General features: G+C 43.1%; 1 protein-coding gene across 19 annotated transcripts in view; it reads right to left on the bottom strand.

Moving 5' to 3' along the window:
• Window positions 1-25,890, bottom strand: part of MAP4 (microtubule associated protein 4) — a 171,370-nt gene that overhangs the window by 21,810 nt on the left and 123,670 nt on the right. For 12 of the 19 annotated variants that reach the window (XM_060162066.1, XM_060162071.1, XM_060162074.1 and 9 more), the window contains 2 exons: window positions 25,438-25,560; window positions 20,440-23,808 (listed from right to left, as the gene is read on the bottom strand). In XM_060162066.1, the coding sequence (XP_060018049.1) occupies window positions 20,440-23,808; window positions 25,438-25,560 (3,492 nt within the window). The remainder of the gene's footprint in view (window positions 1-20,439; window positions 23,809-25,437; window positions 25,561-25,890) is intronic. The other 7 variants (XM_060162083.1, XM_060162080.1, XM_060162081.1 and 4 more) reach the window with 3 other exon arrangements.

The following is a 25,890-nucleotide window of genomic DNA, read 5'->3' as shown; positions in this document are numbered from 1 at the left end:
GAGGTGCATCCGTGTTGTACATGAGAAGTCCACGGTGTGGCTGTACCACAGGTTAACCGTTCACATACTGTAGGACATTTTGGTTGTTTCTGCCTGTTTGCTATTATAAGTAAAGCTGCTACGAATATTTATTACAGAATTTTGAATAAAATAGGTTCATTGTTACTAAATGGAAATGCAATTAATTGTTTCTTACATGTTGATAGTGTATCCCGTGACACTGATAAACTCACTAATTAGTTCTAGGGGTTGTGAGGGTAGATTCCTTGGAATTTTCTACATAATCATATCATCTACAAACACAGCCAGATTTTCTTCCTTTCCAATCGATATGCCTTATATTTCCTTCTCGTGCTTTACTGTGCTAACCAGAACCTCCAGTACTATGTTAAATAAGAGTGATGACAGCAAGTATCCTTGCCTTGTTCCCAACTTTAGGGTGAAAACATATAGTCTTTCACTATTAACTATGATGTCAGCTGTAGGTTTTTTGTAGATGCTCTTTCTCAAGTTGAGGAAGTTCTCCCTCTATTCTTTGATGAGAGTTTATCACAAATGGGTGTTGGATTTTGTTGAATTTTATGTGTTTATGATTTTTCTTCTTTAGACTTTTGATATGGATTACACTGATTGGTTTTTGATTATTGAACCAGCCTTGCATACCTGGAATAAATTCCACTTGGCTGTTGTGTATAATCATCTTAATATACTGCTGGGTGTGATTTGTTAGTACTTCGTTAAAAATTTTTGCATCTAAGTTCATGGGAGATATCAGTCTGTAGTTTGTGTGGTACTGTCTTTGCCTGATTTTGGTTATCAAGATAATACAGACATCATATAATGAGTTAGGAAGTGCTCCTTCCTCTTATATTTTCTGGCAAAGAATGTGTAAAATTGGTGTCAATTATTCTTTAAATGTATGGTAAAATTCTCCACTGAAACCATCAGAAGCTTTTTAATTAAAAATTCAATTTCCTGGGCATATACCCAGATGAAACTATAATTTGAAAAGATACATGCACCCCTATGTTCATAGCAGCACTATTTACAATAGCCAAGACATGGAAACAACCTATATGTCCATCAGCAGATGCCATGGATAAAGAAGATGTGGTGTGTATATATACAACAGAATATTACTCAGCCATAAAAAAGAATGAAATAATGCCATTTGCAGCAACATGGATGGACCTAGAGATAATCATACTAAGTGAAGTCAGTCATAAAGAGAACGACAAATATCATATGACATCACTTATATGTGAAATCTAAAATATGACCCAAATGAACATATCTACAAAATATAAACAGACTCACAAACACAGAGAACAGACTTGTGACGGCTAAAGGGGAGGGAAGGATTGGGAATTTGGGATTAGCAGATGCAAACTCATATATCTGGGATGAATAAACAAGGCCCTACTGTATAGCACAGGGAACTATATTCAATATCCTATGATAAACCATAATGGAAAAGAATATTAAAAAAGAATATATGTATATATGTATAATGGAATCACTGCTGTACAGCAGAAATTAAAACAACATTGTAAATCAACTATACTTCAATAAAATAAAAAATTTCAGTTTCTTTAATAGCTCTTCAGGTTACCATCGTGGTTGAGTTATGGTAATTTGTGGGTTTTAAGGAACTGGTATATTTCTTCGAAGTTATTGAATTTGTGAGGATAAAGGTGCTCCTAGTATTCCCCTATTATGCTTCTAATGTCTGTAGTGATAGCCCCTGTTCCTGTTATTGGTTGGTTGTGTCTCTTTTTCACCTTTGTCAGTTTTGTTAAAAGTTTATCAGTTGTGTTGGTTTTCTTTAAGAACCAGCTTTTGGTTTAATAAACTTTCTTTTCTGTTTTATTGTTTATAATTTCACTGATCTCTGCTTTTTTTGGATTTATTTCATTCTTTTTTTTTAGTTTCAGAGTGTTGATCTGAGACCTTTTCTCTTTTCTAATGTAAGTACTTAGTGCCACAAATTCCCCTCAGTACTGCTATAGCTGCATTCAACAAATTTTGACATGTTCCTTTTTCTTTTTCTTTGGCTGCGCCACAAGGCTTGTGGGATCATCCCCCAAACAGGGATGGAACCCCGGCCCCGGCAGTGAAATCGCCGAGTCCTAACCACTCTACCACCAGGGAACTCCTGATATGTTCATTTTCATTCAGTTCATTGCATTTTTTAAATGTCCTCTGAAAACTTCCTCTCTGACCCATGGATTATTTAGAAGTATACTGTTTAATTTCTTGGTGACTGAAGATTTTCCTGTGGTCTTTCTATTATTGGTTTCTCATTTGTTCCATTATGGTCAGACAATATATTCTGCATGATTTCAATCGTTAAAATGTATTGAAGTTTGTTTTATGACCCAGGATCCATCTTGGTGCATGTTCCACAGGCACTTGAAAAGAATCTACAAACAATAAATGCCGGAGAGGGTGTGGAGAAGAGGGAACCCTCTTGCACTGTTGGTGGGAATGTAAATTGATAGAGCCACTATGGAGAACAGTATGGACGTTCATTAAAAAACTAAAAATAGAATTACCGTATGACCCAGCAAGCCTACTACGGGGCATATACCCTGAAAAAACCATAATTCAAAAAGACACATGGGGCTTCCCTGGTGGCGCAGTGGTTGAGAGTCTGCCTGCCGGTGCAGGGCACACAGGTTCGTGCCCTGGTCCGGGAAGATCCCACATGCCGCGGAGTGGGTGGGCCCGTGAGCCATGGCCACTGAGCCTGCGCGTCCGGAGCCTGTGCTCCGCAACGGGAGAGGCCACAACAGTGAGAGGCCCGCGTACCGCAGAAAAAAAAAAAAAAAAAAAAAAAGACACATGGGTCTTCCCTGGTGGCGCAGTGGTTAAGAATCTGCCTGCCAATGCAGGGGACATGGGTTCGAGCCCTGGTCCAGGAAGATCCCACAGGCCGCGGAGCAACTAAGCCCGTGTGTCACAACTACTGAGCCTGCGCCCTAGAGCCCACGTGCCACAACTACTGAAGCCCACGCGCCTAGAGCCAGTGCTCTACAACAAAAGAAGGTCATGCACCACAACAAAGAGTAGCCCCTGCTCGCCACAACTAGAGAAAAGCCTGTGCACAGCAACAAAGACCCAACGCAGCCAAAAAAAAAAAAGACACATGTACCCAAATGTTCACTGCAGCTCTATTCACAACAGCCAGGACATGGAAGCATCCTAAATGTCCACTGACAGATGAATGGATAAAGAAGATGTGGTACATACATCACACACTGTGGTACATATATACCACATCCGTATATGGCTGGAATATTACTCAGCCATAAAAAGGAATGAAATTGGGTCATTTGTAGAGATGTGGATGGACCTAGAGTCTGTCATACAGAGTGAAGTAAGTCAGAAAGAGAAAAACAAATATTGTATATTAACGCATATATGTGGTATCTAGAAAAATGGTACAGATGAACATATTTGCCGGGCAGGAATAGAGAACGGGAGGGTGGGATGAACTGGGAGATTAGGATGGACATATTTACACTACCATGTGTAAAATAGATAGCTAGTGGGAACCTGCTGTATAGCACAGGGAGCTCAGCTCGGTGCTCTGTGATGACCTGGATGGGTAGGAAGGGTGGGGTGGCGGAGGGTTTGGGGTTGGGAGGGAGGTCCAAAAGGGAGGGGATATATGTATACATATAGCTGATTCACTTTGTTGTACAGCAGAAACTAACACAACATTGTAAAGCAATTATACTCTAATAAAAAAAAAAGAATATTCTGCTGTTGTTAGGTGGAATTTCTATAAATGTCAAGTGGATGCTGTTGTTTGATGTTACTGTTAAATTCTTCTTTACCTTTACTAATATTCTGTCCAGTAGTTCTATCAATTGCTTAGAGTGGGATGTAGAAGCCCCCAACTACAACTGTGGATTTGTCTATTTCTCCTTTCAGCTCTACCAGTTTTTGTTCATTGTATTTTGTGTGTGTGTGTGTGTGTGTGTGTGCTGCGTTGCGTCTTCGTTGCAGTGTGCGGGCTTCTCATTGCAGTGGCTTCTATTGTTGTGGAGCATGGGCTCTAGGGTGCACGGGCTTCAGTAGTTGCAGCAGGCGGGCTCAGCAGTTGTGGCTCACAGACTCTAGAGCGCAGGCTCAGTACTTGTGGTGCACGGGCTTAGTTGCTCCATGGCATGTGGGATCTTCCGGGACCAGGGCTCGAACCCATGTCCCCTGAGTTAGCAGGCAGATTCTTAACCACTGTGTCACCAGGGAAGCCCATAACTTCTATTTCTTTGCTGAGATTTTCTAGTTCCATTTGTTTCAAGAGAATTCGTAACTTCTTCTTGAAATAATTTTATGATGGATTTTAAAATCCTTTTTGTATATTAGCAGGTAATCACTATTTAAATTTAGTGTGCAGGTAGTTTCAATAACAATTTAGTTCCCAGGGCCCTTGTAGTGCAATACAGGCCTGCTGTGTTTTTCTGGTTCCATGAGTCTGTCACTCAATCCCTGCTGGTGTTGCCTGCAAGGGCTCAAGGCACTTCCCTGGGACAGATGGTTTCACTGGGTGGGGGATGAGTGATGCTGGACCCACGGAATGCAGACTTTCTCCTGGCCTGATTTCTGGCTGCCTGATGCTGGTGGACTTCCTGTTTTGAAGCCACTGGGAGCAGGAAGCACCTAACTGGCCTGATGATGGAGGAAAGAGTGTAGCAGGAAACCTACTACCTTTCCTTCTGCTACTGGGTAGAAGGCTGGTGCCGCTGGTCACCTAGTGGGGACAGGGGATGAGCTTCCCTGCCACTGTGGGTGGATCAGGCCTGCAACTGCTGCCAGGTGTGAAGTGCACAACAGGTAGGCCCTGATGACCTCTGCTGACACTGAACCTGCGAGAAGATTGAGTCCACCACCACTGCTGGATATGGGGAGGGAAATAGGGCTTCCCCGTTCCTGGTCTTTGGTCAAAAGAGAGCAGGTTTTTCTTTCTTTCTTTTTGCCTTTTCTTCTTCTTTTATCTATGCTTGTTGGTGATTCCAGGTTGTAGACACCCTCCAGTGCCCAGACAAGGACACGTGGAAGATTAAAAAGAAAAGCCAAGGGAACTCACTGCACTGTCCTTCCTCAAGTCCTGAGCCCTACCCAGCCTGCCCTCTCCCTTCTACCTTTCAGATTCCTTTTCTGATTATCTGGTGCATTCTTTCCAGAGTATTTAGCTGTATTTAGAAGAGATGAACAGGAAAAAGTGAATCAATGTCACCTTCTCTTGGAAGGAGATTTTCTAATGTACAGCATTTTGTACTTTTTGATGCTTGAAACCATATGCATTTCTAGTTGAAAACGGAATTTTTTTAGTTTTAAAAATATGAAGAAAGAAAACCACCCCCACCATGCAAGGTATTGGTAACGCCTCTGTTCTAGAGCAAGCTGAAAGAATATCTCACCAAATGTCTGACTTGTTGCCACTGGCCACTGGCATCAGACCACCATGAACATTTTTCAATAAGCACAGGATTTTTCAGCGAACAACATGAACACTTCATGAAGTCTCACTGCTTATGATATAAACATGCAACATCTCAACGTGCACAAGTTAAGTGTCACCCAGTGAAAAATGCATGACCGCCACTAAGCAGAAACCATAGTCTTCCTCCCAGATAGTGCTTCTCATCATGAGCCTCCTCCTTTGCTTCCGGGGTATATACCAGCCAACTGCTAGAGACCACCACCCAAATGTCCCTACATTTCCACAGAAGAATGTTCACAAAGAACACAAAACTGCTCCCTTCTGTTGCATCTTTCTATTATTTGTACTACTACTTGCTGGAAAACCCAGGCTCAAAATCACAGCATCATTTTTAACTCCCCCCCCGCCGCCCCCCCCACCTTCCACACCCAGTTTTCAAGTCCAGTTGATTTCGCTTCTGGTATACTTCCCCTATCACGTCCTCAGTAGTTCACCTTTTACTACTACATGTATCCAACTGTCATCATGGGATTTTTTTGCCTTCAATCCTCTGTCTTCCAGTTTATCTTTTCTACTGAGAACAGGTGAATCCTCTCAAAGCCAAATTTGGGCCACTTTATTTATTGTCATAGGCAGTCAGGACAGTTTTTTGAACATGGGAGTAAGGTTTAAACAACTCAGGGAACAACTAAGCTTGGGTTCCAAACAACTTTCTAGATTTGTTATCCCATTATTTCTTGCCACAGATGTACAGATGGCTTTGGCATATTTGCTCAACCCACATCCTTCTCCAGAGGAGCCCCAGATGAAGTGGGCAGCTCAAAATGGCCAAGACTGGTGAAGAAGGTTTTGGTACCTGGCACACAGGTGACTGGACCAAGCTGAGACAATAAGATATACTTACTCATTCTTTCCCTAAAAGAAAGAAAATATGAAAACTATAGCCAAGCAACCTTGGGTTCCTGAGATATAAAGTAGGGCACAGAACCCAAAACCATGGCAACCAATGTCCTGTACAGACCAGAGACACAAAGGAAGCAAAAAGTAAGAGACGGCAGAGAACAGTTTCCAGAAGGGAAGAGAATGGAACACATGTTCAGGGCAAAGCAGAGGTCCTAAGTGAGACACACAATGGCTGTAGCTGGGCTACACTTCCTGAAATAGGATTCCCTGAGATTGTCAACAAATAGCTTTTTATAAATTTGAGTTCCTATGACTGTGTTTCTGTTCTTTGAAACTAAATAATAATTAAGAGAAGCCCCACAAATACTCATCATTGTTCTTTTACCTAATGTGAGCTGTCTGAGCTTCATACCTTTGCCTGGAAGGCTTTCCCTCCACTTTGTTAGGCTTCCAAGGCCACCTCCTCCCAAAAGTTTTCATGATTCACAATCCTCTCATACAACCCCCACCCCCCGACCCCTGCCACCCCAACTAGATCACAAGTCGTTCGAGGATAAGGACAATATCCAGGGCCTAGGTAGTGGCATATGATAGGTATGGTGAACAATGAATCCTTATATAGCTTTATCTACATAGAGTTTAGCAGTCAGCATTCAAACATTTATTAGGTGAACAGATCAGTGAGGTTTGTCAGTCATCTGACATTTTTTTCCTACCAGCGTGAACTTCTCTTAGTGTGAACTAAGACAAACTTGTTCTGAAATAAACAAAAATCTTCACTCATTACCACCTAGAAGGTATACGGCACTGAATTGGGTACCTGGGGATCAAGCAAAAGAAGATGAAACAATCCTATCCAGGAGGCCCTTACAGTTCTGCTACAGTTAGAAAGAAGCGACAGCATAGGACACCTGAGTCTTATCATCTTGGAGTCATAAGAAATCATGGAGGAAATATGACGCTTTTTTGCCCACCTCTATTTAAAAAAAAAAAACACGCCACACACCTGCCAGTCTTCAAGGGTCCTTTCCACTTACCCTTCCCCCTAGAAAATACCTAATATTAAGAAAAAAATGAGTAAAATATTTTTGTAAAAATGTACTGAGAGGTATAAATACTAGAGGAAATGGTTCCTAGGAAAAGAGGCTATTTTTATAACAAACAAAACACATATTGTAAATCTCCATTAACTAGCTTGTGAATCACGGTCCTTTGTGCACAAACTGGACTCAGAGGAAAACAAGCTTTTGTAAGACCACCAACAATAAGACCCGTGGAGAGCTGGGGGTGGGGAAGAGAAGAAAGGGCCAGGAAGAAAGACAAAGCGGCAGCCGCAAGGACCGCAACATTTAGCTGTTTATTAACCACAAGTCTCTCCACTGTCCACTTTCCCTTTCTTCCCCTTCTCCCCACAAATCCTCCTAACACACATATACAGAGAGAAAACTAGAAGCAAGACCGGGTCAAACATGAAGAACAGGAAAAGAATATTAAATAGCCAGCTTTAAAAGGCTCTTTTTCAGCTTGAACAAAAGCAAAACGTTCTCAAAAGCAAAACGGAAAACAGAGCTAGCATCCAGGCTGCGCTACTTAATGAGAGGAGGTTAGTGCTGATAAAGCCATTGTGAATCCACAGTGACAGATTTTCAAGCAAGGAAATCAATCAGTTGTGATTGGATGATTTAGGGCTCGGGAATCATCTGGTTCAAACCAACAGGGAGCTGAGGGGTGGGAGGATGGGGGGAGGGGTGGGCAGGGTGACATGAGGTCAAGTAAGGGGCTCTATGTCTTACGCCTACCCCTCTCTGATGGGATTCGGACCACACCCTCAGTCCACACCATCTGTCACACCAACAGACGTGCAGGTTGACCCAGCTAGAGTCACTTTGTGCACTCTCTCGCATCACTCTCCCCAACCTTCCGATGCAAGGGAATTCAGCTTTCCCTGGGCAGTCATAGACTCCAAGCAGGAATGAGCCGCCTAACGCTCCTGCCGGTAATCTGCCACTTTGGTTCCTTCCTTGCCGTCTGCTTGTTCCCCATGGAGACAAAATTTAGAAACATACCATCACGTGGGGTCTCTTCACACAGGAACGATGGAGTGCTCTGGGTTGTGGTGACCTCAATTTCCTTCTTCCCTGCCAGAACTGTCTGTCCTGGCCGTTTCTCACCTCCTCGGCAGACTTGGAAGCATGAATCCGCTCTAGTTTCACTAGTATCTTCTTGTCCTTTTTCCTTGCTGCTTACTTCAGGAATCTGCTCCAGCTTACCATGGAGATAGAACCCAGCAGTGCCCAGTTCCCTCTTCCCAGAGCTGCTGCTGCTGCTGTTGTTGAAGTGGGTCAGTTCTTCTCTCCTCTTGGCCACTGGTTTCTCGCAGTTGAAAGGAGGTATCTCTTCAGTAGGCAGAATGGGCAGTTCTCCAGGGTTCAATTTGTGGCTGGCTGTCTGTTCCTCAGCCACCGTCATGGAGCGCCTAATGGCAGGAGCCCCCAGTGTTTTGGGTGTGGGACTCAGCATTGGGCTACTGGTGAGGAGTAGCAGGCCAGAAGAAAGCTCTTCTTGGGCGGGAAGTTCAGGATACTTATCTGCAAGGTTGACAGCTGGGGGGACTGAGAGATGAGAGCACTCAGACAGGGCCCGGCGCATTGCCTTTTTCTGCTGGGGGGCTTGGTCAAGCAAAGCCCCCTCCTCGGTAGAACTCAATTTCTCCAACTCCTTATCATGGTCTTTGATATGAGAGCTGGCATTCACATAGTCCGGGGTAAACTCGACCCTAGTGATTGGTGGAATGGCAGTGGGTGAGTGCGCAACAGTGGGGGCTGGGTGGGCTACAGCCACCGCTAGGGAGGACTCATATTCGAGCTGCCCAGAGCTATCACTCACCACCCCAATCACCCGGCAGCCAGCAGGGATGCCATTCTCCTTTCCTGGAGTTCCTTCCCTTGAGTGCTGAGGGTCTTGAGCCACTGACACAGGATGGAAGTTGGGGTTCCAAACACTGGTTTCCTGCTCCTTAACATACTGGGTGGGCATGTCAGCAGCCCCAGGGAAATCCAGATCTGGCTGGCTCTCTGTCTCCGGCACATTCTTCCCTGCCACCGTCCCCGGAACTATAGTGGCTTTGTTTTTGTCTGGCCCCTCTCTGGGTCCCAGATGTAACTCGGCCGTCTTCTGGTGCACTGAGTTCCCCTCCAAGGGATGGCAGCTGCCTGCAATCACATACCTGCTCGCAAGGTGACCCGAGGTGGCTTGATACTCCTTGTCCTGCGCTTCAATGCCGAGCTCTTTGTCTAGCTTCCCCTCAAAGAAGCAGAGCTTATTCTGCTCCAGGAAGCTGGCATTCTTCACAAGCCCGTCTTTCAGCTGCCCGTCCATGCTGACATTCAGCCCGATCTCATTCAGCTTGCCCTCTGTCCTCTGCCACTCAAACCCAGCTTGGCTCATTTCTTTTGTGGAATCCACCCAGCACTGTGCAGGCTGGCCCTGACAGAGCTGGCCGGGAGTGGCAGTGCGTGAGGCTGGCTGCCTGTGTGAGAGCGACATCGCCTCTTCCACGGCTCTCCCCGCTGCTCCTGGAGCTCTAACACCACCTATGATCACAGAGCTGGCAGTGACATCACACCAGCATTCATGACTAAACCTGTCTTTCGCCCAACACTCCTCTCTCCTCAAGCAGTTGGATGATAAATGTATTTACTAGTGTGAAAGGAACGAAGGAAGAAGGAAGGAATGAATGAAAAAGAAAGAGAAAGCAAGGAACCTGCTCCTTTCTGCACAATCGAATGCCACTGTTAAACTGAAAATGTAATTTCCTGTTAACTGGCACTCTGTTTAGATCTGCAATTTAAAACACGGGATGGTGCTAATCTGGGTACTGAGGATAGTAATGATGCCGGCTTTCACCAGTATAGACACGTGTGTACCCACACACTCGCTTATGTGACACTATGTCCACACTTCCACTGTCACCTACTCAAAAAACTGTTTTAAAAATAAGACTGATTTGCCAATCCTAAGCCATAACCCTTAAAGAACAAAGACTCCAAAAATTTGCTCAAAATTTCACTTAAAACAAAGAACCTTAATGTAATATCAAAATTGGAGGCATTCATTTCTCAGAGGAAGAGTAGTTTTGTTGTCATAACAACTTATCAAATTAACTCGAAAACTGACTTGCGTGAGTCCCCAAAGCCCAGTGAGAGCTCCATCTCGTAGCTCTGCATTGTGCAAGAGTCTAATAAGTGGTTCATTTAAAGGTTTCAGTGATCAGCACTTTGGGGACATGTAACCAAGTTGTAAGACACTTGTGTGACAATACATCCTCGCACTTTTACTCCTGCCCCGATCCCTCTTAGTTTCTTGGACAAGATGTGTCTCTCCCTCCTACACCAGCCCTGCCTGCTCTTTCCAGCCTGCTGATGACTTAGTTGCCACAGGAACACACTGCAGCAGTTCATCTTCCTCCGACCTCTAGGACTTAGGGACCTTGGCTATCTGTGGCTTGGGGTTTTAGCCGCCCACCAGAGCCCACTGCCCCCATTTAACTCAGCATAGTCCTTTGCTGCCCTGAGCTTTGAGTTTACAAACAGTACTTTCAGGATGGAGGTACCCACAAGAGAAAATTCTCGAAAAAAAAGTTACACTGAAAGGATAGGAAAAACTCTGCCTTGAACAAAGCTGATTTTTGTTGCCTAGCCTGTAAGTCGCTAATTGAAGTAACATAGGATATTGTGAAAGTCTATCAAGAATACAAGAGAAGGGCTTCCCTGGTGGCGCAGTGGTTGAGAGTCCGCCTGCCGATGCAGGGGACACGGGTTCGTGCCCCGGTCCGGGAAGATCCCACATGCCGCGGAGCGGCTGGGCCCGTGAGCCATGGCCGCTGGGCCTGCGCGTCCAGAGCCTGTGCTCCTCAACAGGAGAGGCCACAACAGCGAGAGGCCCACATACCGCAAAAAAAAAAAAAAAAAAAGAATACAAGAGATGGATTTCCCTGGTGTCACAGTGGTTAAGAATCCGCCTGCCAATGCAGGGGACACAGGTTCGAGCCCTGGTCCAGGAAGATCCCACATGCCGTGGAGCAACTAAGCCCATGCACCACAATTACTGAGCCCGCGAGCCACAACTACTGAAGCCCACGTGCCTAGAGCCCGGCTCCACAACAAGAGAAGCCACCAGAATTAGAAGCCCGCGCACCTTGCCTCAACTAGAGAAAGTCCGCGTGCAGCAATGAAGACCCAATGCAGCCAAAAAAAAAGTGAAGAGATTACCAAGGCCCAGCCCAAGAAAGCTTCCTTAACTGGAGCCTCTGTCCCCATTACTCAACTTCTCTACTTGCTATTCATACCCTGCACATAATATTCTCAATTCCCAACTAGAGCGCAAGAACCAACCCTAATATGTTTCCTGCGTTAGCATCAGTACCTAACACAGAGCTATGTTCATGGTCAGGAGTGGCAATGTTGCAAAGCTGGAAAAAATGTGAACTTAACCTCTGTCCTGAACATTAACTGAACTCATATATACCTCTCCTTCCCCTTGACCTTAAGTAGCTTAGCAGCAATACATGCGAAAGCACAATAAAGGTTCATTAGCAAGAAACTAGGGTCACCTTACTCTTCAGCAAAGCTCTCACCAAGGAAGAGCAAGGAAGGATGTATAATAAAATGAAAAATGAAGGTGGTGCCAGGAGGGTCATGATTCTAATTAGTAATGGGAAAAAATAAGAGATGAGTCTTGGGTATATAAAGGCTTGCTGATAAAACATGGTCAAATTCTGGCTTTCAAAGAATGAGGAAGGTGTGTCTTTATTCCTTAGCAATTGTCTGCTACTATTTTCCATTCTCAAGTGGACTTACATTTACGTTGGTGTCCTGTTACAGTGCTCAGCACTGTGAGCATCCCTTCACTGCTGCTTCTGAGTGGGCAAGCACGTCCTCCTGCTTCACTAAGAAAACATGGAGATCCAGAGGCTTTTACAGAGGGGAGGGGACAGAGCGGCTTATAGTTTGATTACACTATTGCTTTGCAACACGTACCAAGGAAGAGATCACACGGAACAAAAATTAATGTGTTTATTTCTCCCCAATGAGGTGACTGCTACCTGGATGACAAACAATGAGAAAAATCTAGTACAGAATAATTAGTAAAACCTGAGGATGACCCTGTCAGTGCCCTAGTCCAATTCAGAATTACAAACACAATCTCACTCAGGAATGCACATTCACCCACGGGAGAGAGTTGCATCAAGGAACTCAACCCCCCCACCCCACCCCCATCACTGTGATATTTTATCAAGTTGGCAGATGAGGAACTTACATGAAGTCTTAGAAAGTTGAGTGTGCCCAGGTAAAAAGAAATGTACTTAAGAACCTGAAGACTTAAATTCTAGACTCAGTTGCCACTAGAATTCCTTGCCTCTGGGTTCTGCTTCTACTTATTCAGAACTCACAGAAATGTCACCTCCTCTGTAAAGTCTCCTAGACCCCTAACTCCTAAACTGAATCCTTAATGTTTACACAGAACTATACTTGTTCTACTTCTTCTTAGGATTTGGAAACTACACCATAATCTTCTCTGTATGTGCCTTTCCTGGAAGCTTCTAGAAGGCAGGAATAAGACCTGTCCACCTCTGCTATGCAGGTGCCCAGCACAGTGCTTGATACAGTGCTTAAGTAGGCTCTCAAAAAAGTTCTGCTCAAGGAGGAATGGACGGATTCCTTTCACGGACTTCTATCATTTGACCTGATCTCTCCCATCGTTAAACTCATGTAGACAGGTGTTGATTTCGAATGTCCTTTGGGCTGAAGGTTTTTAAGTTCCATTCCGTCTGAGTCTGAGGAAAGTGCATGGACTCCCATGTGTCTGGTCAGAAGGCGACCTCTCTTTTATCAGACTGTATAACAACTTGTCAAGCTTCCAAGGGCTCTGGCACAGCTTGCAGGTCTCTGATCTCAGCAGATGCACTGGCAGATGTTTCTGGTTTTGCCTTGTGCCTTGAGCTAGTACTCAACCTGTTCAGGGCCTTGGTTTTGATAAGCTCCACAACTGGTTTCTCTGCATTCTTTCAGTTACCAAGGCAACAAAGCTACTTTCCAGATTGACCAAATGTTCCCTGTTACTGTCTCCAGGAAACAATTTCTAATAAATTATCATTACAATGAAAGTCCATACGTCTACTGATTACAATGATGGATGACACTCTAGTAATAAAAGCTGAAGACTGTGAAGCTGCAATCTAGTTTCTTACCTGGAAGAAAATGATGTTTGTTTATATATAAATATACATGTATGCAAAAACATTTCAAAACCATATTCTACTAAATCTTAGAAAAATTTCTTAGTACATGTTTAACTCAAGAAAATCGTGATTCTTCCTGATTAACTTTCAAAAGTTGGGAGGCAGACAGAATGAAAAAACTGAAGCTAGTAATCTGACTTATGTGACCCTTGATAAAGGTAATTCATTTACCAGGACCCACAAAATGGAGGCCGCCCCCGTGGCTTGGCCCACAAATCTAAATCGAAGTCAGCCTGCACTTCACTGTCAAGGAAAGCACCTCACTGTCAAAGAAACCTAAAACACACCAAACAGTCCTTCGAATCAGCTTCAGCTAGCTCACCTTGCCCTAGAAAATTGGACCTGTTAGCCTTATAAGGAAACCCCAGACCTCCTAGCCAGTCATGCCCTATTTCCCCCAGTTGCCGCTTATAACGCTCTATAAAACTCGCTCTTGCCCAGAATCCCTCGGTAAGAGCGGTCCACTGTTGTCCGCTGTACTCCCCTAATCCATGGATTGTTCTCCCTTAAGTAAAGGACATCACACTCATTACTAAATTGCATTATTTTTGTCATTTAACAGGCAAAAGCATTAAAATGCTTACAGATGAAAAGTCCCCCAAGAAGTACAACTTGGAAATTCCAGGCCTTTTGAGTACTGAGCCTAGCATAGCCTCCCTGAAAAAGATAAGAGATTCATGCAAGGAAACTAGGTAAAAGCCCAACTCCCTCCACCAATTACCTCCAGTGTAAAGTTTAAGATCCTCTGCTCATGGAGGTACACACGACTCTCAGGACCCTTGAAGAGCTTACCTTCTTTTCTCCCCAATCTTGTCTCAGAATGTTTCTCCCTGCTGCCCACATGATGTATATACCAGTCACACCCAAATGTTTGCTAGTCCTCAAATATTCCATGCACTTGCACTTCACTATGCCTCTGTGCAGTCTATCCCCTAGAATGCCTTACCCTGCTTATCAGCTCTTCAAACTTCCAGACCCATCAAATGTCACCTCCTCCAGTAAGCTTTCTTTTGCTCTCCTAAGAGGACTTACTTTCTGCTCTGTATTCCCATGGCATATAGCTCATCCTTCTATTACAGAACTTCTCTCACTAGAGTAAAATTATCTGTTTATGTGTTTATCTCCCCACTTTGGAATCCTTGAGGAGTAAAAGCTGTGGCTTCTTGATCTACCCTTAGAATGTGGGAATAATGTTACCTGGCGTTTGCTGAATGAATGAATGAACTAAATACTAAAAAATCCAAATCATGTTGAGTGTTCACTATCAGCAGAGCAATAGAAAACGTTTATATGACAATCAGCTTTTTGCCTAAACTTATACAAATTACATCGTTGCTGAACAGTTTAAAACTAGCAATTTCAATCTGCTCACAGCTGAGATGACCTACTCAATGTCACAGGTAAAAATACGCATGGACGTCCCCTCTACTGTCCACTTCATATTTCAAAGGAGTAAAAATTTCTGCAACACCAAAAGTAAGAAGCAAGTTGCATTTGCTTTCTTAATCTTCCAGTGCTGTCAGCCAGAGGATAAAAGTGAGGGAGCGTGAGGGGAAGAAATTCCTTTTAAAGTAGAACAACCAATAATTGCTGGACTTGTTTCACAGAACATTTAGATGCTCTGGCTCAAATAAGGTGAACAGTAGCACAGAACTGTTTGAGGGTTAAGAGTTTAAGAGAGTGCTGAGCGTATAGTAAGTTTCAATAAACAATAACTGTTTTTAGTTACTGAACATATAGACTCTCCCAATAAATTTCATTAATATACAGCTAGTAAGAAGAAAACAAGCCAGAGAATGAGAGGGTAAGTGGGAAGAAAGCAATTAGGAAACTTCACAAATGGCACTACATTTAAGATGTGGCGCAGTGGGTAAGAATCCGCCTACCAATGCAGGGGACACGGGTTTGAGCCCTGGTCCGGGAAGATCCCACATGCCGCGGAACAACTAAGCCCAAGCACCGTAACTACGGAGCCTGCGCTCTACAGCCCACGCGCCTAGAGCCCGAGCTCCACAACAAGAGAAGCCACCGCAATGAGAAGCCCACGCACCGCAACGAAGAGTAGCCCCTGCTCGCCCCAACTAGAAAAAGCCCGTGCGTAGCAATGAAGACCCAACGCAGCCAAAAATAAATAAATAAAATTTTTAAAAAAAGATATTACCAAATGGGCACTTCTCCAGTTGTAAGGCTGTAGTGAGCTCTAAGATTACAAATGATTTTTTCATCTGCTGAGCATATTTTATTTATGTACAAGGGCCTTGAAACTGTTAGGATTTGAGGTTTATAAATTACTCCAAGTTTCACACCAAAAGAATTTCCCACCATAAACTGATATTCCCAGCTGTTGGAAGACTGTTGATGGGCTCAAGAAAACTGAAGAAAAAGAAATGAAGCCAGATAAAGGGAGAAATGGCTCTCACTATGGCAAAGGGAAGGGCCTATTTATGGAGACCCATGATAACTGTCCCTCTCACAGAACAACATGCCAAGTGCACTGCCACTCACAGCTCTCCTTGGCTTCCTTCCAGGGGAGCGACTACTATGGAGCCATCGCATATACCAGAGTCCAGTAAGGATCGCCCTTTCAACCTTGCTCTTCCCTGCACAAAATACACGGTCCCAAAAGAAGTCCTTTTCGGACAAGTTGAGCTCAGATTTCCTGAAGTATCTCAATGTTCCTTACTTAGAACAATATGCATAATATGTGAAGAAACCTTCTGCTAAAGTTTCCCTAAACTTTAGGCATGAAAAAATAACAGGAGAGGAATCATTAAGCTGAAAGAGACTTTAGCAGTATATTCACTTTCCCTACTTCCAAAGAAGATAAGCGTAGCAAAAGGTAACTCAATTATAATTTTAAAACTGTCATTAGACATCATATACAGTAAAGCTCTAAGCTGGGTGGTAGGGAGAACACAGGAATAAATCAAACACAGTCTCTGCCTAGAGAATAAAATGCTAGACAGACTTAAAAGACCTAGATTCTAATCCTAAATTAGCCTCTGATTAGTTTATGTCCTCATGATGTGTCTCCATTTTCCAACTAGAAAAGTGCTTAGTTATAGAGCTTGGATATTAAAATTTTAAAAATATAATTATTAATCATCGACCTTCATCTTTTTCTTTTTAAGAACCTAAAACTTCTGGAAGGTTCCTCTGAGGCAAGAATGAGGAAAGCATGGGCCTTAGAGTCAGAACGACTTGGGTTTAAATTCTATTTCTGCCACTTCACTATCAGTGTGACTTTAATATGCAGAGCCTCCATTTCCTCACGTGTAAAATGGAGAGAATCCTTCAAAGTACTGTTGTGTGTGTGTGTGTGTGTGTGTGTGTACACGACTATCCACCTACCTATCTACAGACAACTAGACACTTAGTATTCACTCAATAGGTGGCAGATGCTATTATTTTTATGGACACCACTAATAATATCTTTACTGTCCGAACACTGAAAACCATGGGTAACACCATCCGACCACAGGAGAGTTAACATGAATGATTCGAAGTGAGGAACAAAAATAAAATTTACCAAGGCCAGGTCTATTACCAGGCATGCATGAAACATCAGAGCCCATATGAACCCATAAGGGGTTACCCTGCCTAGTTCCCTATCACAAATCCAGGCACTCCCCATTCCACTCAGTCCCCTGCCTCAGAGCCCAGGCTTGCCTAAAGCTCTGCATCTGCACATTCACCTGCTTTCTGAACATCTCTGAATAAGCATTATTAGAAACATACAAGATCTTGGGAATTCCCTGGCAGTCCAGTGGTTAGGACTCCACACTTTCACTGCCGAGGGCGGGGGTTCAATCCCTAGTCAGGCAACTAAGACCCCACAAGCCGTGAGGCCAAAGAAAAGAGAAGAAATATACAAGATCTGCACAAAGAAAGCACCAGTGAGGGACTAAGACACGTAAACCTGAACATGTGATGTTACTGAATATGGCATGTATTACATGTTGGACAGAAAAACTCAACATATGCAACAACTCTCCCTAGGGTAATCTATATTTAACGTGATTTCAATAACAAGACTGACTGGATTTCCCCCCCACAAACCTATGAGCCAACTGTCAAGTATATATGAAATAATAAACAAGCAAGAATAGTCAGGAAGACTCTGAAAGATAGGGTGACATGTGGGGCTAGACCTATTAGATATTAAAATATATTATTAAGCCACATTGTGTTACTTAGAGCATGACAAAGGTGGCATTTCAGAGGGAGACAGAATATACAAATATAGTGAGACAACCAAGTAATCATATCGCATATTTCATAAACAAAATACACACACACACACACACACACACACACACACACACAGAAACAAATAAGCAAATTCTAGACTGATCAAAGATTAAAAATGTGAAAAATTTAAAATATTTTTATGAACTCAGAGCAGGGATGGCTTTTATAAACTGGATAATAAAGGAAGTCATTTAAGAAGTAAAACACAAAATACATTTATACCAAGTAATAATTTTTTACCTATTAGACTGGCACACCTCAACAAAGAAGAAAAACCACACTAGTAGGAGAAAGTACAGGGGAACAGGTACTGGTCTATGCTCAGGGTGGGAGTATAGTTCTGGTGCAGCTCTGTGCCCCTATGAGGAACAATTTGGCAACAACTATCAAAAAGATAAACATATATTCTTCAAATCAGAGGTTCTAACCCAGAGCCCCTTTTTATTATACAGATGTATTTGTATAAGTATGTATGTACGTAAGTATGACATTCTGTATATACAAGATTAGTTTACGCACCTTGTTTCTAATAGAAAAAAAAAAGGAAAACATCTGAACATCCATCAATAAAGAAGTGGTAAAATACATTAGGGTATCTCCATACAGTGAAATACTATACAGCTATTTAAAAAGACTGAGGCCCCTTTCTTTGTACTGATTTGTAAAGAGCTCTAAAATAACTAGGTTTACAAATCAAGGTACACATCAGTATGCATGATATGTCTCACTTTTATAAAATCAGGAAATATATATATCATTGATTCTTTATGCGTAAATTGTCTGAAAGGACGTGTAAGACATTGTTAACACTGGTTGCTGGAGAGGGAAACGTGGATGGGGGTTAACAGAGGGAGGCAGACTTACATTTTACTGCATATCCCGTTCTACCATGTGAATGTATTAACCTATTCAAAAGTTAATTTTTGAAAATTATAATTTTACCTACCAAAATAAAAAAAGTATAGATTGTTCTTAGGGAAGGGGTGTGATAGAATTTAGAGAAGATATTTTGTCCAACATACATCACTCCCTCCTCAGCCACTCTACAAGGCTACTCCTAACACATGTCGCTGAGGGTGGCCTGGTCAAGGTAGGAGCCCAAAAGTTCTACAGCACCTGGCTTGCCTCCTCAAGAATCACAATAAATCCTCTTCCTACATTTTTCAGTAATACTGAGCTAAAAGAGATGCCTAAGTTTCAGAAAACTTACATGTTATCCTTTAATTACCACTGAAACCAAAGAACTGGTCTAGAACCTGAAACTAATGAACTGGAGAGAGGGCTGGGAATCTTAATGAAAGCTGGAAAGCACTTTACATACAATATCATTTTCTGCCTTGGCAACAGGGTAGCTAATGGAAGATAAAAACGGAAAAGATCAGAATGTTTTATGCAAATAATAGCTTCTAGCATTCTCTACTCACATGACACACGTTCCTTACCGGGTACATATTCATGCATAGCACAAGCTTTACCCAAAACAAGTCCATACCATGCAGAACACCATCTCATGATGAAGCCTCTCCAAAAGCCTAACTGGCTACACCAAGGCCAACCAGTGTTTTTTCATTTCTGGAGTTAGTAGCTGCATCATGCAAGCTGGGAAACAGTGATTAAGTAATAGCATCATTTGTAGGCTGTGAACAGCCTCAAAGGCCATGATTAGATGTATACTTTTCAGGGGAAAAAAAACCCTTAACATTTCTAAATCTTAAAGGAATCATCATCTTCTCAGTCTCCTCTCAATTACTTCACTGATTAGAGGCAAAAAGGGCAAAATTATGAGGAATCCTATATGGGCAAGTTTTACAGACTTGCCCATGGATATGGACTATGTTTCATGGACATAGGCTATGTCCAAACTCTAACCCCTGTGAAACTGTGGGCCAATGGCTGTAAGCAACAAACTGCTAAAAGATAGAGCTGCATCACTGAGAGATCATTTCCCACTTCTAGAAACACAAATAAAGTCTGTGCTTACCAATCTGGGTGGAGGCTACCATAAGGGGTTCATTTTCATTCAATCCAAAAGCAATTTGGATATTTAGTCCCACCAGCACAAGTTACATATGTATACTGGAAAAAAAAAATCCCACACACACAGCTGGACATGAAATGTTTTCTTTCCTCTTGTGAATCCTTATACAAAATAATGATATGATTAAAATTTGGCTGTAAACTTTACACATAGGAGGCACACTTTTTTTTTTTTTTTTTTAAATTTAAGAATATCATGGATGGTGATAGACTTTCTGCTAAACAATTTATTGTTTGAAATTCAACTTCCCCTGAAAGTCAAGGTTCAGTGCTGGGTAAAAAGGCATGCAACCAAGTCACCAGCCTCCCAAGCTGGACACAAGGCATGCCTTCGCTGCAGAAAACACATAATTAGCAGTTACAGGTCTTCATGCCAACAAACCAATGGTTAACAAGAATGATTAGAGTCTGGATGGAACCAAAGCACAAGCTCTTTGCCTTTCTGATGCTGACCAAAAGCCACAAGCACACACATTTCCCCACGGCAGGTTCATACCACTGGACTTGAGTTGCTTGGATCGCTCTCGTTCCTGGACTGTAGATTTTGGTAAAAGTGGAGTGAGTCCTCGGGACTTGGTGGGTCTCATGTAGCCTTTCATGGGTTCTGCCGCTCTGCTTTTATCTTCCTTCTTCCCTTGTCCCAGTGCCTTCGGTTCAGATTTTTCTGTCATTTTCTCAGGTGCCTCTAAGATCTTGTCTTTGGGTTCTGGGAGTTGAAGAGCCTTGGAAGCAGTCACTACTAACTCATCTACCACCCTTGAAGGAGTCACTTCAACTTTGCCATCTAAGACACCTGACTGGAGTTCTGGTGGTGCCAAGGAAACACATGCCATTTCTCTGCTTTCAGAATCCAGACTGATTTCTTCCAATTTATCCTTTTCACTTTCTGGTGGCAAAAGAGTCGTATCTACCTCCTTATTCAAACTATCTGGGCCCTGGGAATCTCTATTTTCAGCACGTTGGTCCTCACAGAAACTGGGCTTTTGTGCTTTGTCTCCCATTAGGTCAAGAATTGGAACTGGAGCAGAACCTTCCTCAGACTCTTTCTGTTTGTTTACTGGACATGTTGGAAAATTACTGCTATCTGCACATGCTTCTAGGACTCTGACCCCACCTGCCAGGCTTTGTTCTTCTATGAGCACGCCAGAAAGAAGGTGGCCCCCTGCTGGCTCTGTGGTTTTCTCTACTGAGTGCTTTGATGCACCACTGGGCACGGACTCAGATTCTCCTATCACATGCCCTCCGTCTATCCCTGCTTCGTTTTTCATGGGACCAGCAAGCTCACCTTTATTCTGAAGACAGCTAACTCCATGGTTATTAACTGTTTCTATGGCTGCTGTCAGAGTTAGGGCAACTCCTCCTGTGCTTGTAGAGGGCATAACAGCACAGGGAGCCTTGGGTCTTTCTTCAACTGGGACTCCAACTTTGCTGCAATTATCTACCTCTAATAATTTGGAAATCTGGGCTGGAGCTGTCTCTTGCCTGCTTTCTGCCAAGGTGTCTGGAAATGAATCACTTTCCTTTACTACTTGAAAAGTAGAAGGGGGCAGTTTTTCACAGGCTGCTGATTCCTGAGCCTCTAGGGGGACTGTCTTATTCATCAATCCTGGTGGTGTTCTAGGGCAGGTAAATGTAATATTTCTATTTTCATCCACATAGCCCATTCCTTCAATTCTGTGGTCCCCTATGGTTTCCATGGGAACATGTATTTTTGTTGCATCTATCTTATTCTCCAGAATGTGCTTCTCAGGGAAACTATTTTTAACCTTTTTGCTTTTTCCATCATTACTCCTTTTATTTGGTTTGTCAGCAACTGCAGTATGTCTCTTGGCCACATCTGTCTTATTCTCCTCAGACAGTACTGAAGGAACAAATCCTGCCCCCTGGATTTGGTCTTGGCAGCTCACATCTGTCACCTTGGTAGCTGGTTCAGTAACAGCAAAATCCTTGCCTGTGCTTGTTTTGTTCCTGCCAAGAGCCCCAAGCTTAGAAAAATTAACCTCAACATTTCTACCCTTTTGGTCAACTCCTTCCACTGTGGGTGTATCTGATATACGTGAGAACAAAGGGTCATGATCTATGGGGAAAGTAAGTTCTAATTCTCTGTTTTGATGGGGAGTACTACCAATATCCCCACGCTTCCCTACAAAAGGTGGGTTGAGGATTTCTTCCTTCCTCTCCATTCTAGCAGGCTGTGTGGAATAACTATTTTTAAACTTTTTGTTTTTGTCTTCACTGCCTCTTTTTGTAGGCTTTTCAGAAATCCAGGGAGCTGCCTCATGATCCATCCAAGGACATTTTTCCTCCTCGCTCTGGTTGCCGACACGCATGCCTATGGCTACAGCTCCTCTTTCTGTTCTAGCACCGGAAGTCTGAATCACGCCTGACCCATTTCCCAAAGGAATCAACGCCTGCAAGGTGCCTGCCACCCTCAGGTCAGTCATCTCCTTAGGGTCCCGCATCACCACTGCCTCAGTGAGCTCAGCCACGGTCCCTGGTTGCTCTGAAGAACCCAGCCCCAGCTCCTCGCTTTTATCCATTCTTTCCATTTTAGGCGCCGGCTCACTTGGCACAAGAACAATTGTGTCCTTGCTGTCCTTCTGGCTGTCCGCAAGCCACAGCAGCTCAGACCTTGCTCTCACCTTCCCAGAACTTGCTCTCATCTTCCCAGAACTTCCCTTTCCCTTCCTGCTTTTGCCATCACCTGCCATTCTCTTAAATGGTTCATTCCCTAGTCCAGGAACCTGAGCTAACACCATGTCCTGTGGCTGCTCAGAAGCAAAGATGCTGTTCTCCTGTCTTTCCTTGGGAATACTTTCCTTTTTTAGTTCTTTAACCTCTTCAGCTCCCTCAGAAAACTCTTTCTGTTTGTCATTCTGCAGTTTAGTCATTTTACTTTCATCACTCCCTTCTTTTAGACTACTTACTAATGGATTACCTGCTGTCAAAGTGGGTATGGAATTAGGCAGTTCTTTTGCTGCTTTGGGTTTTGAAACTCTACCCTCAGCCCCTTGGTCCAAGACAGGAGAGCAACCCTCTTTGGGTCTGATCTCCAAAGGAATTTCTACTTTGTGTGAAAAAACTTCTGTCAGGGGTCCTTTCAGATTGAGGGAGCCTACTGTCTGGCTTTTATCCACAGGAGTCTCGAGGTAGGGTGCAGGCTGTGGTTTGCACTCATCTTGCTGCAGCAATTTCTTGTCTTGGCTCTGTGGTGCTGACTTGTTACCTCTCACCTCTGCCTCTACTCTCAGTTTGGGCTGAGAATTTACTGCAGTTTTCGGGGGTTCTTCCAAAGGACACAAAGGAATGCTGAGACCCTCGGAGGCAAAGTTCTCAGCTACCAGTTTGGCTGCCCTGGAATCAATTTCACATCCCTTTTTCAAGTTTTCTCTGGATACCAGCCCATGTTCTGTGCCCACAGTGGTAGGCTGGCTGGGGGGAACACCTGACTTTTGTGGGTCAGTGGCAGAGGGATGACCTTTAGGCTCATCTGCATTGTCATCATCCCAAGGTCCCCCAGCCCGGGGCTGAGAGTATCTCTTTTGCTTTGGTTTCTTCTTTTTTTTCTTCATCATCATCGGTGTTCTTTCTATATCCCAGGACTCCCTGCCAAGATCCCTCTGGGGTTCAAGGAAGTCACCATGAATAGTTTTCCTCTGGTTCCCAGACTCACCACAGGAAGACGAACCAGAAACCCAACCCAACTCAGACAAAGGGCAGGGGCCCAGCCCAGGATCAAGAGTCTTCCGTGGAGAAGAGCCTCCCAGCAGCTCAGGAGGGACCCTGGCAAGCCTGGGCCGGGCGGGCCGGGCGGACCTGCGATCACTGGGTCTGCACGCTTTTTTGGCTTGTGTGGGAAGGGTACCTGCAATACATGAAGTTGGCCAAAATTCCAAACAGAAAACCCCTTGTTATTGTTTCTTTAAGAAAATGTCCATTTAGTGACTCATTTAAGTAGTCTACTTTCACCAACCCACATACTGATTCATTTAGGAAAAGTTTTTTTCCAAAACATTTCTCACTCTTAACTGGGATTAGTAAATATTTAACAAAAATCAAAGATCATCATCTTGGGTAAAGACTTTTTTTTACAAAATGTATTTACAAAATATTCAAAACTTGATAAAAGAAATTCAAACAGCGATCTTCTAATCTGTATAATAAGCACCTACTGCCTATAAATCTCCTCTGATACTTATTTATATTTGTTATTATTTTTAATAGGTACATAATTCCCAGGATAGTAACAAGATGGTAAGCTCCTCTTTTTGGTGACATTGATTAACTGATTGAATGAAATATGTATGATTTTACAATTCTAAGAGTCTGTCACCAATATTATACTAATTACTTATCAGTATTATACCAATTACTTGTTAAACAGACCAGAAGGACAGAATTATACTACTTTTAAAAAAAAAAAAGAAAGAGAAAAAGAAAAGATACTGAATTAGTATTTTGTCCAGAGAAAAAGTCACATTATTTCAGAACAAGAGCCTCCTACTTTGAAACACAAATGTGCTAGATTTCAATGTTCTGTCGCTAAAGGTACTTCCCAAAAGACAGAGATATATACATAATGCCAAGTATAGGATAATGAATTAAAACAATTAGGATGAGCACCCTTGGAAAAGTTTCAGGAAGTCACTTAGTCCAACCTCCTGCCTCTAAGTCAATGAATGCAGTATGGATCCAAGATCCTGGAAAGAGACCCGGTGAGAGCAGGTCTAGGACAACTCTTGGCAAGTTTGGTGCAATAAATGACCTCACAGAATATTAAAATATTCAAATAGTAACTTTTGTCCTTATCTTTATCCCTCCAATGTCCTCCAAATCCTACCCTTTACTTAATACCTCAGGCCAATTATTGTTTTTCCTGAAAAATTGCTAGGCTTTAGCAACCCACAGCATTTATAACATTTAACTTGGCAATTAATCAGCAGCTATTTGGTGCCATCTCTAATACTATTTAATTCAATTATTATATAAATCTTTGGTTTCAGAGTTCACGCCTGGGAACTTCTCTCACCATCCAGGCTAGAAAAGGACCAGGACCCAGGCCTAAGTATCTGTGTGCCTTAGCATGGTGTATACACAATAAGGACTTGAGAAATCTTTAATGATATGTTGAGTCACTAAAACAACATTTTTAAAAATCATACATTTATTTAGCTCCCACTTGGTGCCAGACAGTGTTCAAAGCAGTAGAGATTCCAAGTGTAGCAAATCTTGGTCCCTGCCCTGAAGTTCACGATCTCACCACAATCACAGAAAAGGAGGCAGAGAATCACTAAGTTGATAATCATGTGCACGTGCTTCTGGTTTACCATCAAAAATGTGTAAAGCTCACTGAAATCTGTTTAAGAAAGAGAGCTGACTTCGTAAACGGTCCTGCTGATCACCACCTTATAACCAGGAACAATGTCTTCCACCATCTCCCCATCTTTCCCAGTTTAAGCGTTTTCAAACAGGCCACTTTGTTTTCCTGACATACCTGAGGTCTCTGAAGGAAGTTCAGAAGGTTGACTACTGAACGGTTTCTTTTGCTCTAGTTCCTCTGACACAGAATCCTCATCTGTTGGCAAGTTGTGCTTTTGGCCCATGGCTGTGACTGCTTCTAAAGGTAAAAGTAAAAACCACACAGGTTTCAGAGAAGCACCATTTCAGCTACTTCTCCACCTTCCAGAAATTGGAAATGGACACAGTTTTTGAGGAATGAGGGACGCTCCTATTAGGGCAGGAGAGAAATGGAGTGGCAGTTGGAAGGGGGAGGAAAGGGGGAGTTGGGAGGGTTGGGTTTTTTTTTAAAAAGAAGGGAAAAATAACAAATGTTTTTACAGTGGTGGGAATGATCCAATGTAAAGGGGGAAAAACATGGTGCGAGGCAAGAAAAGAGAATGGCCAGGGCAATGTGTGTAAGTAGACAAGAGAAGACAGGATCTAGTGC

The sequence above is a fragment of the Lagenorhynchus albirostris genome, chromosome 10 (assembly GCF_949774975.1).
Source record: "Lagenorhynchus albirostris chromosome 10, mLagAlb1.1, whole genome shotgun sequence".
Taxonomy (NCBI): domain Eukaryota; kingdom Metazoa; phylum Chordata; class Mammalia; order Artiodactyla; family Delphinidae; genus Lagenorhynchus; species Lagenorhynchus albirostris.
This window is presented reverse-complemented; position numbering and strand designations above follow the sequence as displayed.